This window comes from Salmo salar, chromosome ssa13 (genome assembly GCF_905237065.1).
Source record: "Salmo salar chromosome ssa13, Ssal_v3.1, whole genome shotgun sequence".
Classification (NCBI taxonomy): Eukaryota; Metazoa; Chordata; class Actinopteri; order Salmoniformes; family Salmonidae; genus Salmo; species Salmo salar.
The window spans coordinates 110800642-110814921 of NC_059454.1; the positions used below are offsets into that span (position 1 = coordinate 110800642).

Below are 14280 nucleotides of genomic sequence, written 5' to 3' on the forward strand. Positions count from 1 at the left end.
ATAGCTTCTGGAGGAACAGATCATAATGTCATCCATATAGCCCCCATGGAGAAACAGATCATAATGTCATCCATATAGCCCCCATGGAGAAACAGATCATAATGTCATCCATATAGCCTCTGGAGAAACAGCCATTTCAACACCATATTTTCCTGATAGTACAAACAGAGCTATGTCTTTTTGTTGTCAATATGAGGGGGAGTGTTTTGACTACTGTCACGGCTGTCGTAAGGAGAAGCGGACCAAAGTGCAGCGTGTGTGTCGTTCCACATATTTTTATCAACACTGTGAAACTATGCGATACATAAACATGAACTAAAGAACAAAACAACGAACTGTGACGAAGCGGTGAAACATACACTACTCAAAAACAATCTCCCACAAACCCAGGTGGGGAAAAAAACCACTTAAATATGATCTCCAATTAGAGACAACGAGGACCAGCTGCCTCTAATTGGAGATCATCCAAAACAAAACCCCGACATAGAAATACAAAACTAGAACCTGACAACATAGAAATAGAAAACATAGAACCCCCCCTCACCTACTTAAATAACATCTTTCTATGGTCAAGACGTGACAACTACGTACCACTTTGGTGTGGTGGGCATTCATCGGGTCAGTACGTACCACTTTGGTGTGGTGGGCATTCATCGGGTCAGTACGTACCACTTTGGCGTGGTGGGCATTCATCGGGTCAGTACGTACCACTTTGGCGTGGTGGGCATTCATCGGGTCAGTACGTACCACTTTGGCGTGGTGGGTATTCATCGGGTCAGTACGTACCACTTTGGCGTGGTGGGCATTCATCGGGTCAGTACGTACCACTTTGGCGTGGTGGGCATTCATCGGGTCAGTACGTACCACTTTGGCGTGGTGGGTATTCATCGGGTCAGTACGTACCACTTTGGCGTGGTGGGCATTCATCGGGTCAGTACGTACCACTTTGGCGTGGTGGGCATTCATCGGCTCAGTACGTACCACTTTGGCGTGGTGGGCATTCATCGGGTCAGTACGTACCACTTTGGCGTGGTGGGCATTCATCGGGTCAGCATATTGTAGCAGGGCTTGGAACTGGTTGTTCTTGGTGAATGTGATGATCTTCAGGACTGTCCCGAACTTAGAGAAGATCTATGGAGACAAAACAAAAAAACCCAGTTCATATGAACATGTCTCTGAGGCTAATTAGCACCATACATTCATTTCATAGAGGAGTATTATTCCAAAACTCGGACGAGAAGAATTTACCCCTTACTATGTGAAGGGGGAAAGAGGTTAGAGATCAGAGGTCAGGGTTACCCGGTGTAGGACCTCCAGTGATAGAGGTTAGAGATCAGAGGTCAGGGTTACCCGGTGCAGCACCTCCAGTGATAGAGGTTAGGGGTTAGAGGTCAGGTTACCTGGTGTAGGACCTCCAGTGATAGAGGTTAGAGATCAGAGGTCAGGGTTACCTGGTGTAGGACCTCCAGTGATAGAGGTTAGAGATCAGAGGTCAGGGTTACCTGGTGCAGCACCTCCAGTGATAGAGGTTAGGGGTTAGAGGTCAGGTTTACCTGGTGTAGCACCTCCAGTGATACAGGGTAGAAGAGGTTTTCTACGATGATGCGCAGCACGGGGCTCTGTCCTGGCATCAGGGTTCCATCACCGACAGATGCTGAACCACCCAACGACACTGCATTGACTGCCTGCAAAGCTGCCTGAACCCTCTGTTAGGGGGAGGAGGAGAGGGGGAAGAGAGGGAGGAGAGGAGAGGGAGGAGAGAGAGGGGAGGGGAGAGGGGGGAGAGAGGGAGGAGAGGGGGAAGAGAAAGGGGAGAGGAGAGGGGGAGAGAGGGAGGAGAGGTAGAAGCGAGAGAGGAGAGGGGGGAGAGAAAGAGGAGAGGGGGAGAGAGAGGAGAGGGGAAAGAGAGGGAGGAGAGGGGTGAGAGAGGGAGGAGAGGTGGAACGAGAGAGGAGAGAAGAGTGGGAGAGAGAGAGAGAGGAGAGGTGGAAGAGAGAGGGGAGAGGAGAGGGGGAAGAGAGGGAGGAGAGGAGAGGGGGAAGAGAGGGAGGGAGGAGAGGGGGAAGAGAGGGAGGGAGGAGAGGGGGAAGAGAGAGGGGAGAGGAGAGGGGAGAGAGAGGGAGGAGAGGAGGGAGAGAGGGATGTTGGGTTTAATACCCTAAACAAACAATAATCCTAAGTGATATAACTTTTTAACTTATTCTCATAATGCTGCTAACCACATAGTATATACACATTGAGTTTACCATGGCAACAAGCAATCAATAACATATAACACACATTGGGTTTACCATGACAAACAATCAATAACATATAACACACATTGGGTTTACCATGACAAACAATCAATAAATAATAAATTGATATATTGATAGATTGATATATATATTGATATATTGATATATATATTGGTCAGCCATTGTGTGTGTTGTAACATGATTCAGTGGCTAGAAACAACTGACCATGGTGGACTGGACAAGCCTATTACACACCTCCCAAATGGCATCCTATTTCCTACATTGTATAGTGCACTAGTTTAATTACATATACAGTACCAGTCAAACTTTTGGACACACATACTCATTCATTCATATTTTACTCATTTTTTTACTATTTTCTACATTGTACATATTGAAGATATCAAAACTAATGAAATAACACATATGGAATCATGTAGTAACCAAAAAAGTGTTAAACAAATCAAAATGTATTCTTCAAAGTAGACACCCTTTGCCTTGATGACAGCTTTGCATTCTCTCAACCAGCTTCACCTGGAATGCTTTTCCAACAATGTTGAAGAAGTTCCCTTCACTCTGCGGTCCAACTCATCCCAAACCATCTCAATTGGGTTGAGGTCGGGTGATTGTGGAGGCCAGGTCATCTGATGCAGCACTCCATCACTTTCCTTCTTAGTCAAATAGCCCTTACACAGCCTGGAGGTGTGTTTTGGGTCATTGTCCTGTTCAAAACAAATGACAGTCCCACTAAGGCCAAACCAGATGGGATGACGTATCGCTGCAGAATGCTGTGGTAGCCATGCTGGTTAAGTGTGCCTTGAATTCTAAATAAATCACAGACAGTGTCACCAATAAAGCACCCCCACACCATCACACCTCCTCCTCCATGCTTCACGGTGGGAACCACACATGCTGAGATCATCTGTTAACCTACTCTGCGTCTCACAAAGACACAGTGATTGGAACCAAATATCTAAAATTTGGACTCAGACCAAAGGACAGATTTCCACCGGTCTAATGTCCATTGCTCGTGTTTCTTGACCCAAGCAAGTCTCTTCTTCTTATTGTGTCCTTTAGTAGTGGTTTCTTTGCAGCAATTTCGACCATGAAGGCCTGATTCACACAGTCTCCTCTGAACAGTTGATGTTGAGATGTGTCTTTTACTTGAACTCTGTGAAGCATTTATTTGGGCTGCAATTCCTGAGGCTGGTAACTCTAATGAACTTGTCCTCTGCAGCAGAGGTAACTCTGGGTCTTCCATTCCTGTGGCGGTGCTCATGAGAGACAGTTTCATCAGAGTGCTTGATGGTTTTTGCGACTACGCTTGAAGAAACTTCTTGACATTTTCCGGATTGACTGACCTTCATGTGTTAAAGTAATGATGGACTGTTGTTTCTCTTTGCTTATTTGAGCTGTTCTTGCCATAATATGGACTTGGTATTTTACCAAATAGGGCTGTCTTCTGTATACCACCCCTACCTTGTCACAACACAACTGATTGGCTCAAATGCATTAAGAAGGAAAGAAATTCCACAAATTACATTTTAACAAGGAACACCTGTTAGTAAAAATAAAGAAAAACCCTGGAATGAGTAGGTGTGTCCAAACTTTTGACTGAATATATATATATTATTACCCCTTTTTCTCCCCAATTGGTAGTTAGAGTCTTGTACGGACTCAGCAGAGGCGAAGGTTGAGATGTACATAACAGGACATCATCTCCTGCCTCCTGTCTCCTGCCTCCTGTCTCCTGCCTCCTGTCTCCTGCCTCCTGTCTCCTGCCTCGCGCTTCAGAAACAGGAGATGGTTCCTGCTCCGGCTGCCACAAGTCAATGATTCATGCAAGGCCACCCATCTACACATTATAATCCATAATACAGTGTAAATTACAATACAAAATATATATATCAAATCGTCTGTCTGTCTCTTCAAGTCAAGTCTTGTGCACAAGGCCACTCACCTACATAATAAAGTGTAAATTACAATACAAAATATATCAAATTGTCTCCACACACAGAGACGCATACAAAGCTCTCCCTCGCCCTCCAATTGGTAAATCCGACCACAACTCTATCCTCCTGATTCCTGCTTACAAGCAAAAATTAAAGCAGGAAGCACCAGTGACTCGGTCAATAAAAAAGTGGTCAGATGAAGCAGATGCTAAACTACAGGACTGTTTTGCAGCACAGACTGGAACATGTTCCGGGATTCTTCCGATGACATTGAGGAGTACACCACATCAGTCACTGGCTTTATCAATAAGTGCATTGAGGACGTCGTCCCCACAGTGACTGTACGTACATACCCCAACCAGAAGCCATGGATTACAGGCAACATTCGCACTGAGCTAAAGGGTAGAGCTGCCACTTTCAAGGTGCGGGACTCTAACCTGGAAGCTTACAAGAAATCCCGCTATGCCCTGCGACGAACCATCAAACAGGCAAAGCATCAATACAAGGCTAAGATTGAATCGTACTAAACCGTTTCCGACGCTCGTCGGATGTGGCAGGGCTTGCAAACCATTACAGACTACAAAGGGAAGCACACACCCGAGAGCTGCCCAGTGACACGAGCCTACCAGACGAGCTAAATCACTTCTATGCTCGCTTCGAGGCAAGCAACACTGAGGCATGCATGAGAGCATCAGCTGTTCCGGTCGACTGTGTGATCATGCTCTCCGTAGCCGACGTGAGTAAGACCTTTAAACAGGTCAACATTCTCAAAGGCTGCGGGGCCAGATGGATTACCAGGACGTGTGCTCCGGGCATGTGCTGACCAACTGGCAAGTGTCTTCACTGACATTTTCAACATGTTCCTGATTGAGTCTGTAATACCAACATGCTTCAAGCAGACCGCCATAGTCCCTGTGCCCAAGAACACAAAGGCAACCTGCCTAAATGACTACAGACCCGTAGCACTCACGTCCGTAGCCATGAAGTGCTTTGAAAGGCTGGTAATGGCTCACATCAACACCATTATCCCAGAAACCGTAGACCCACTCCAATTTGCATACCGCCCAAACAGATCCACAGATGATGCATTCTCTATTTCACTCCACACTGCCCTTTCCCACCTGGACAGAAGGAACACTTACGTGAGAATGCTATTCATTGACTACAGCTCAGCGTTCAACACCATAGTACCCTCAAAGTGCATCACTAAGCTAAGGATCCTGGGACTAAACACCTCCCTCTGCAACTGGATCCTGGACTTCCTGACGGGCCGCCCCCAGGTGGTGAGGGTAGGTAGCAACACATCCGCCACGCTGATCCTGAACACTGGAGCTCCCCAGGGGTGCGTGCTCAGTCCCCTCCTGTACTCCCTGTTCACCCACGACTGACTATACATCCATGTACATACTACCTCAATCAGCCTGACTAACCGGTGTCTATATATAGCCTCTCTACTGTATATAGCCTCTCTACTGTATATAACCTCTCTACTGTATGTAGCCTCTCTACTGTATATAGCCTCTCTACTGTATATAGCCTCTCTACTGTATATAGCCTCGCTACTGTATATAGCCTCTCTACTGTATATAGCCTCTCTACTGTATATAGCCTCTCTACTGTATATCGCCTCTACTGTATATAGCCTCTACTGTATATCGCCTCTACTGTATATAGCCTCTCTACTGTATATAGCCTCTCTACTGTATATAGCCTCTACTGTATATAGCCTCTACTGTATATCGCCTCGCTACTGTTATTTTCAAATGTCTTTTTACTGTTGTTTTATTTCTTTACTTACCTACACACACACACACACACACCTTTTTTTCGCACTATTGGTTAGAGCCTGTAAGTAAGCATTTCACTGTAAGGTCTACACCTGTTGTATTCAGCATTTCACTGTGAGGTCTACTACACCTGTTGTATTCAGCATTTCACTGTGAGGTCTACTACACCTGTTGTATTCAGCATTTCACTGTAAGGTCTACACCTGTTGTATTCAGCATTTCACTGTAAGGTCTACACCTGTTGTATTCGGCACACGTGACAAATACACTCTGATTTGATTTGTGCACAAAGCCACCCATCTACACAATAAAGTGTGAATTACAACACAAACATGACTGTGTTTCTTCACAGTCTTGTTCTGTGCAGTAAGGTGTTATTTTATCTGGTTTTATTGCTATCTTGAGTTACCTGGGGTAGCAGAGAGTTCCATGTTGTCAAGGCTCTTTTTAATACTGTGCGTTTCCCAGCCTCTGTTCTGGACCTGGGGACTGTGAAGAGACCTCTGGTTGCATGACTTGTGTTGCCACAATCAACAGCCTGATCGACTCTATGAGAAGCAGATGTGTCGCGCTGCTATGAGGTAAACCCCAGATACTGACTGGTTTTCTGATCCTACCTTTTTTTTAAAGGGATCTGTGACCAACAGATACATATCTGTATTCCCAGTCATGTGAAATCCATAGATTAGGGCCTAATGATTTTATTTAAAAAGACCGATTTTCTTACATGAACTGCAAATTATATTTTTGATCTGTATACATGTGGTGGACTGAGGCCCTGATTGGTCAGGCTTTATGATACTCACTCCCTGATTGGTCAGGTTGTAATGTACATACAATGTACATACAGTGGATTCAGTCTATGATTGGTCAGGTTGGACTGTACTCAGCCCCTGATTGGTCAGGTTGGACTGTACTCAGCCCCTGATTGGTCAGGTTGGACTGTACTCACCCCCTGATTGGGCAGGTTGTCTGTCTTGAGTTCGCGGTGGTTGGAGTACTGGATGTAGACCGGCTGGTTGCGGACGTGAGGTGTTGCTGTGGTGTAGTAGTTCACCATGGTGATCGCTGCCTCCTCTGAAGCCATTTCTATAAAAGCCTGGTCGGTTAGGGAGGGAACAACAAAGTCACTTACGTCAGACAAGTACAAGACAAAGCTACAGTGAAATGTATTTATGTATATTAGTACCAATGGAAATTTAGTCCGGGATTCAATCCGATCGCGATTTGGACAATGCGCCCTTGAAAGGTCATTTACGTTTGCGCCGTCATGTGCAGCGGGTTAAATCAGGGTGACACAGAGTGTTTCTTCTGTAGTCTTAAATAAATCTACTTTGTAACAGAAGTATCCACTTCACACACACAGTTATGGGTTTAAAATAAAGAAGAACCCTGTACAATATCAGATATAGAGTTGGAATGTATTACATTTTGAGTTTGCATCCCGATATTACACTTTATAAACATCACAGGTGACTGACATTTTGAACCCAGAGACCTGAAAATAGCTGTGCAGCGACGCTCCCCATCCAACTTGACAGAGCTTGAGAGGATCTACAGAGAAGAATGGGAGAAACTCCCCAAATACAGGTGTGCCAAGCTTGTAGCGTCATACCCAAGAAGACCCGAGACTGTAATCGCTGCCAAAGGTGCTTCAACAAAGTATTGAGTAAAGGGTCTGAATACTTTATGTAAATAATGTATTTCAGTTTTTTATTTTTTATAAATTAGCTAAAATTTCAAAAAACTTGTTTTCGCTTTGTCATTATGGGGTATTGTGATGTCATTATGGGGTATTGTGATGTCATTATGGGGTATTGTGATGTCATTATGGGGTATTGTGTGTAGATTGTCGAGAAAATAAAACAAAATGTAATCAATTGTAGAATAAGTCTGTAATGTAACAAAATGTGGAAAAGGTCAAGGGGTCTGAATACTTTCCGAATGCAATGTATATTTTCTTTTTATTTATTTAAGTCTGATATGATTTTGCATAACCACACATCACTTGCTCTATGCAGAAAAAAAATGTACTGACATTTTTTATTTTTTATTAATCACACAAAGTCAAAGAACTACAAATCCTATACAGCGTATTCCAGCCCGCGCTGCAACACTGCCTGGCTGCGGGCTGTGGGCACGTAAAGAGCTGAGTAAAGATTTTTAGAAGCGCAACGCACAGGCATAAAACTTGGTCTAATTTACTTGAAACTAAAGTCTACTGAAGTTAAGACTTTTTTTCTTGTGTTTCTTGGTTATTTCCTATCGTTTTGTTCACAAGCTAGGTTGTTTTTCTACGTTTGAGTTTCAACTGCTAAGGAAGAGAAGACAACGCTTCCACCAAAGATGTGTATAACTAAACCAAGATAGACCACAGCCCGTCGTTTCAAACGGGGGAACAAATGAGTCACAGTGGGCAGAACAAGCAAGGAGGTGGGCAGAGCCAAGCACAAGCTAGCAAGATCCTATTGGCGCGTCGTAGCACATATTTGCATATTTCCGTTAGGGAACACCTACTTTGTGAAGTGCGCGAATGCAATAACTCAATTCGCCTTTGCTCTCCTTCTAAACAATACCATTTTTTTTTACTTTAAAAAAAGGGTCAAGTCTACAAAACTCAGACCACTCTGTTCGTAACATATTCTAGTTTTGGGAACAGAAAACTGTATTGAGATCAAATGTTTTATCAATGAGAAAAGTAGCAGAATGCCGGCCAAAATGTATCTCGTTCCATCTTCTCCCTGCCGGATACTTGGCTTCCTCTCACTACCATATTTGGTAGTGAGTGGAAATACCAAGGGGATGCTTCACATTTACACATCCAGTGAAATATCTGTCTCACTGTTTCTATCTGTGCTTCTACCAATCAGACTCAATCACACAGGCACAAACAGGACTTGAGTCGCGTTACCGCGGTAACCCCCTGCCCTTAAAGGCAGGTAAAAATGTTTGTCTCATCTGTGATATTTAGGTTAGACTCAGGTCACAGAAAATGAAATTAAACAATATACCACATTACTTCTTACTACTAATACACAGCAGGTAGCGTAGTGGTTAGAGCTTTGGACTAGTACATTTACATTTACATTTAAGTCATTTAGCAGACGCTCTTATCCAGAGCGACTTAGAAATTGGTGGATTCACCTTATGATATCCAGTGGAACAACCACTTTACAATAGTACATCTATATCTTTTAGGGGGGGGGGGGGGGTTAGAAGGATTACTTTATCCTATCCCAGGTATTCCTTAAAGAGGTGGGGTTTCAGGTGTCTCCGGAAGGTGGTGATTGACCGAAAATGCAAGATCGAATCCCTGAGCTGTCATTGAAAATAAGATTGTTTTCTAAACTGACTTGCCTAGTTAAATAAAGCTACAAAATATTGTTTAAGAAACATTACAAAGCATGATCATCATTTGTTTTGTGTTTTGTTGGTATAATTGTTACGGGGAAAATATATGCCACAGTGTCTAGTAGACCAAAAAGTGACTTTTATTTCCTGCCTGTCACTCAGTCGGAGCCTGCAGCACAAAGCAAATACGGATGTTCAGAAGTTCTTCCGAAAGAGAGCAGGTTGATCAGGTTGAGCACGAGCAGGAAGTAGTGAATGAGAAGGCACGAGCAGGAAGTAGTGAATGAGAAGGCACGAGCAGGAAGTAGTGAATGAGAAGGCACTAGCAGGAAGTAGTGAATGAGAAGGCACGAGCAGGAAGTAGTGAATGAGAAGGCACGAGCAGGAAGTAGTGAATGAGAAGGCACGAGCAGGAAGTAGTGAATGAGAAGGCACGAGCAGGAAGTAGTGAATGAGAAGGCACGAGCAGGAAGTAGTGAATGAGAGGGCAGAGCAGCCAGAAAGTCAAAGTGCAGCAGAGTTAGCCACAGGTTTGTGCAGGGTTGGTAGTAGCTAACTGGTTAGTCTCCCTCAAAATAAGGGTTAGTGGTAGCTAACTAGTTGGTCTCCCTCTGCATAAGGGTTGGTGGTAGCTAACTAGTTAGTCTCCCTCAGAATAAGAGTTGGTGGTAGCTAACTAGTTGGTCTCCCTCTGCATAAGGGTTGGTGGTAGCTAACTAGTTAGTCTCCCTCAGAATAAGGGTTGGTGGTAGCTAACTAGTTAGTCTCCCTCAGAATAAGGGTTGGTGGTAGCTAACTAGTTAGTCTCCCTCAGCATAAAGGTTAGTGGTAGCTAACTAGTTAGTCTCCCTCAGCATAAGGGTTGGTGGTAGCTAACTAGTTAGTCTCCCTCAGAATAAGGGTTGGTGGTAGCTAACTAGTTAGTCTCCCTCAGAATAAGGGTTGGTGGTAGCTAACTAGTTAGTCTCCCTCAGCATAAGGGTTGGTGGTAGCTAACTAGCTAGTCTCCCTCAGCATAAGGATTGGCTAATGCTAATAAGCTAGCGTTAGCACTCTGCATTCTTAAGCTACTGTGTGTCAGTCAGTGTTATTTAATAATATATTTAGTGAATGGGCAAGCTAAGGATGTTGATATAAGTCATTATATTAGGAATATCTGTTTACTTCCAGCAAGTGTATTTGATGGGTTTTGGTTCTGTAGCTATCTTGGCAAGCTAGCCACTTTGGTAGCTACTGGCTTGCTAGCTAGCTGAGACCGAAGAGACGAGAGAACGTTTTTTTTTCCTGACTGAAGCACATATGCCCTCATAAGTTTACAGCCAAAGGGATATTTGCTAATAAGTTCAGTGACCATTGTCCCCGTTGCCTGCATAAGAAATGTGAAGATACCTAAATCTCGCTCACGTATTATTACGTTTGCCAACAGAGGATTCCCCCTTTGATCTAAGCACCTCAATGTCTTCAAATCCTAGAAACACCCATAGGTACAATGTTAGAAATGTTAGACATCTACAATGTCATTTTGTTTTCATTCATTCCAATGCAAGTTTTGCACCTTTAAGAGACAAAATTATGGGGAAATTAAACTTGCGTTTGGCACGTCCTGACCATAGAAAGCTTTTATTTTTTCTATGGTAGAGTAGGTCAAGGTGTGACAGAGGGTTTTTGTCTAGTTTATTTATGTCTATGTTGGTTCTAATTTCTTTTTTCTATGTTGGGGGTTTTGTCTAGTTTATGTATTTCTATGTGGGGTTCTAGTTTTTGTATTTCTATGTTTGTTTTTTTGGGGGGGGGTGATCTCCAATTAGAGGCAGCTGGTCATCGTTGTCTCTAATTGGGGATCATATTTAAGTGGTTGTTTTTCCCACTAGGTTTTGTGGGAGATTATTTTGAGGTAGTGTATGTTGCACCTCTTCATCACGGTTTGTTGTTTTGTTTATTAGTTTATTTGTATGTCCTGCATAGTTTCACAGTTATAAGAAAAATGTGGAACGATACACACGCAGCGCCTTGGTCTCCTCATTCCGACGAACGACGTGACAGTGTTGTGCTAAATAAGACTTGTTCTCAGCTTAAACTGACACATTATGCTGGGAGCCCACTGCATCCCTTTTTGATACCTAATAGAACCAATCAAGCCAGACAAATTGGACAGGATAATTTATGTATCAGAGTATTTAGTAAATGGAGTCTTTCTATTCTTGTGTAAATATCACATTTCCATTTGAACGTGAAAGGGTCCTTGAGCAGAATGTGGGGAAGCAGGGGGGAGGCCGGGAGAGAGGGAGAAGCAGGAAGAGGCAGGTGAGGAAGGGAGAGGCAGGGAGAGGCGGGGGGAGAACAAGGGGAAGGTAGAGGAAGGCAGGGGGAGGTAGAGGAAGGAAGGGGGAGACGGGGAGAGGTGGGGGGGGGAGAACAAGTGGAGGTAGAGGAAGGCAGGGGGAGGTAGAGGAAGGCAGCAGAGGATAGGGAGAGGCAGGTGGAGAACAAGTGGAGGTAGAGGAAGACCAGGCCTCCAATTCACAAAGACCTTGATGTACTTAAAAGGTTAAACCCTCCAACCCCGTCCCTGTAACCTGGTCAAAATGACTGCGCTACATAGGGCCTATATGTTGCACTACTTGGGACGCAGACTGTTCTTACCTGATTTTTCCCTTTGAGCATCAACAGGTTAGTGACTCTACCGAATGGGACTCCTAGAGAGATGAGCTCAGCCTCAGAAACCTCGATGGGAACCTTGCGGACGTGGAGCACTCGGGAAGGACCACAGGGAGAACGATCTCCTTTAAACTGTCTGCTATCGTTGCCATTAGCTGTAGGATGGGAGAGAGGGGGTAGAGGGGGAGAGGGGGCAGAGCAGAGAGAGAAGGAAAGAGACAGAGGGAGGGGAAGAGAGAGAGAGAGCGAGAGAGCAGGGAGAGAGAGAGAGAGAGAGAGAGGAAGAGAGAGGAAGAGAGAGAGAGGAAGAGAGAGGAAGAGAGAGAGAGAGGAAGAGAGAGGAAGAGAGAGGGAGAGAGAGAGAGAGAGGGAGAGAGAGAGAGAGAGAGAGAGAGAGCAGGGAGAGAGAGAGAGAGAGAGCGAGAGAGAGAGAGCAGGGAGAGAGAGAGAGAGAGAGAGCGAGAGAGAGAGAGAGAGAGAGAGAGAGAGAGAGAGAGAGAGAGAACAGCAGTCAGTAAAGTCATAGTTTAACCCCTTCTGGAAATGAGGAGGGAACACTTAAGGAAGTTATTAATTAGTCACCGAACGGGAAAAAGGGACTGAACCTAGGAGGGACTACCAGAACCTGATAACAAACCTTGGTTTTGTCTCTCCATTGCACAACGTTTTGCTATGTTGTGCCATATTGAATATGACCCAGTTGATTGTGGGTCATCAATGATGACAGAACTTGACAGAACACATACACAGTTTCCAGAATGTGGATCAACCAAGCGGAGTTCCTTAACATTGTGTGTTATGCAGCCTGGCCAGCCAAGCAGTGCTCCTATGGAAGCCTTGTCATTGTTCCTCTAAACAAACAGGAACATTCCCAGCAGAAGGCATGCAGACTATGGACACACCCACCCTGTCTACCATCCTTCTTCCATTAAATCACACAGAGAAACAGGGAGACGGGGAGACAGAGAGACAGAGAGACAGGGAGACGGGGAGACGGGGAGACAGGGAGACAGAGAGACACAGGGAGACACAGGGAGAAACAGGGAGACAGAGAGAAACAGGGAGACAGAGAGAAACAGGGAGACAGAGAGACACAGGGAGACAGAGAGAAACATGGAGACAGAGAGAAACAGGGAGACAGAGAGACACAGGGAGACAGAGAGACACAGGGAGACAGAGAGAAACAGGGAGACAGAGAGAAACAGGGAGACAGAGAGAAACAGGGAGACAGAGAGAAACAGGGAGACAGAGAGAAACAGGGAGACAGAGAGAAACAGGGAGACAGAGAGACACAGGGAGACAGAGAGAAACAGAGAGAAACAGGGAGACAGAGAGACACAGGGAGACACAGGGAGACAGAGAGAAACAGGGAGACAGAGAGAAACAGGGAGACAGAGAGAAACAGGGAGACAGAGAGAAACAGGGAGACAGAGAGAAACAGGGAGACAGAGAGACACAGGGAGACAGAGAGACACAGGGAGACAGAGAGAAACAGGGAGACAGAGAGAAACAGGGAGACAGAGAGAAACAGGGAGACAGAGAGAAACAGGGAGACAGAGAGACACAGGGAGACAGAGAGAAACAGGGAGACAGAGAGAAACAGGGAGACACAGGGAGACAGAGAGAAACAGGGAGACACAGGGAGACAGAGAGAAACAGGGAGACACAGGGAGACAGAGAGAAACAAGGAGACAGAGAGAAACAGGGAGACAGAGAGAAACAGGGAGACAGAGAGAAACAGGGAGACAGAGAGACACAGGGAGACAGAGAGAAACAGGGAGACAGAGAGAAACAGGGAGACAGAGAGAAACAGGGAGACAGAGAGAAACAGGGAGACAGAGAGAAACAGGGAGACAGAGAGACACAGGGAGACAGAGAGAAACAGGGAGACAGAGAGACACAGGGAGACAGAGAGAAACAGGGAGACAGAGAGAAACAGGGAGACAGAGAGAAACAGGGAGACAGAGAGAAACAGGGAGACAGAGAGAAACAGGGAGACAGAGAGAAACAGGGAGACAGAGAGACACAGGGAGACAGAGAGAAACAGGGAGACAGAGAGAAACAGGGAGACAGAGAAAAAACAGGGAGACAGATGCACGTGGAACCCAAAACGGTTCTCCCATGGGGGACAGCTGATGAAACCTTTTGGGAGAAAGAAATCCTATTCTGTCTGTATGGATGTTTGGGCCTGCCTTCGCTGTGGGTGTAGCTGCGTCGTGCCTAATTGCTGCTTCCAGCTATATTATTATTGGTGTTGGTCGTGTCGCTGCCATAAAACGTGGTCTGCTTATGTTC

At 45.1% G+C, this 14280-nt stretch overlaps 1 protein-coding gene across 3 annotated transcripts in view; it reads right to left on the bottom strand.

The window, feature by feature from the left end:
* The window catches only part of LOC106594274 (polypyrimidine tract-binding protein 3), a 159885-nt gene that overhangs the window by 70500 nt on the left and 75105 nt on the right, over positions 1–14280 (bottom strand). For all 3 annotated transcript variants that reach the window (XM_045692685.1, XM_045692683.1, XM_045692684.1), the window contains exons 3-6: positions 11971–12140; positions 6929–7075; positions 1554–1706; positions 1021–1131 (exon numbers count right to left, since the gene is read on the bottom strand). In XM_045692685.1, the coding sequence (XP_045548641.1) occupies positions 1021–1131; positions 1554–1706; positions 6929–7075; positions 11971–12140 (581 nt within the window). The remainder of the gene's footprint in view (positions 1–1020; positions 1132–1553; positions 1707–6928; positions 7076–11970; positions 12141–14280) is intronic.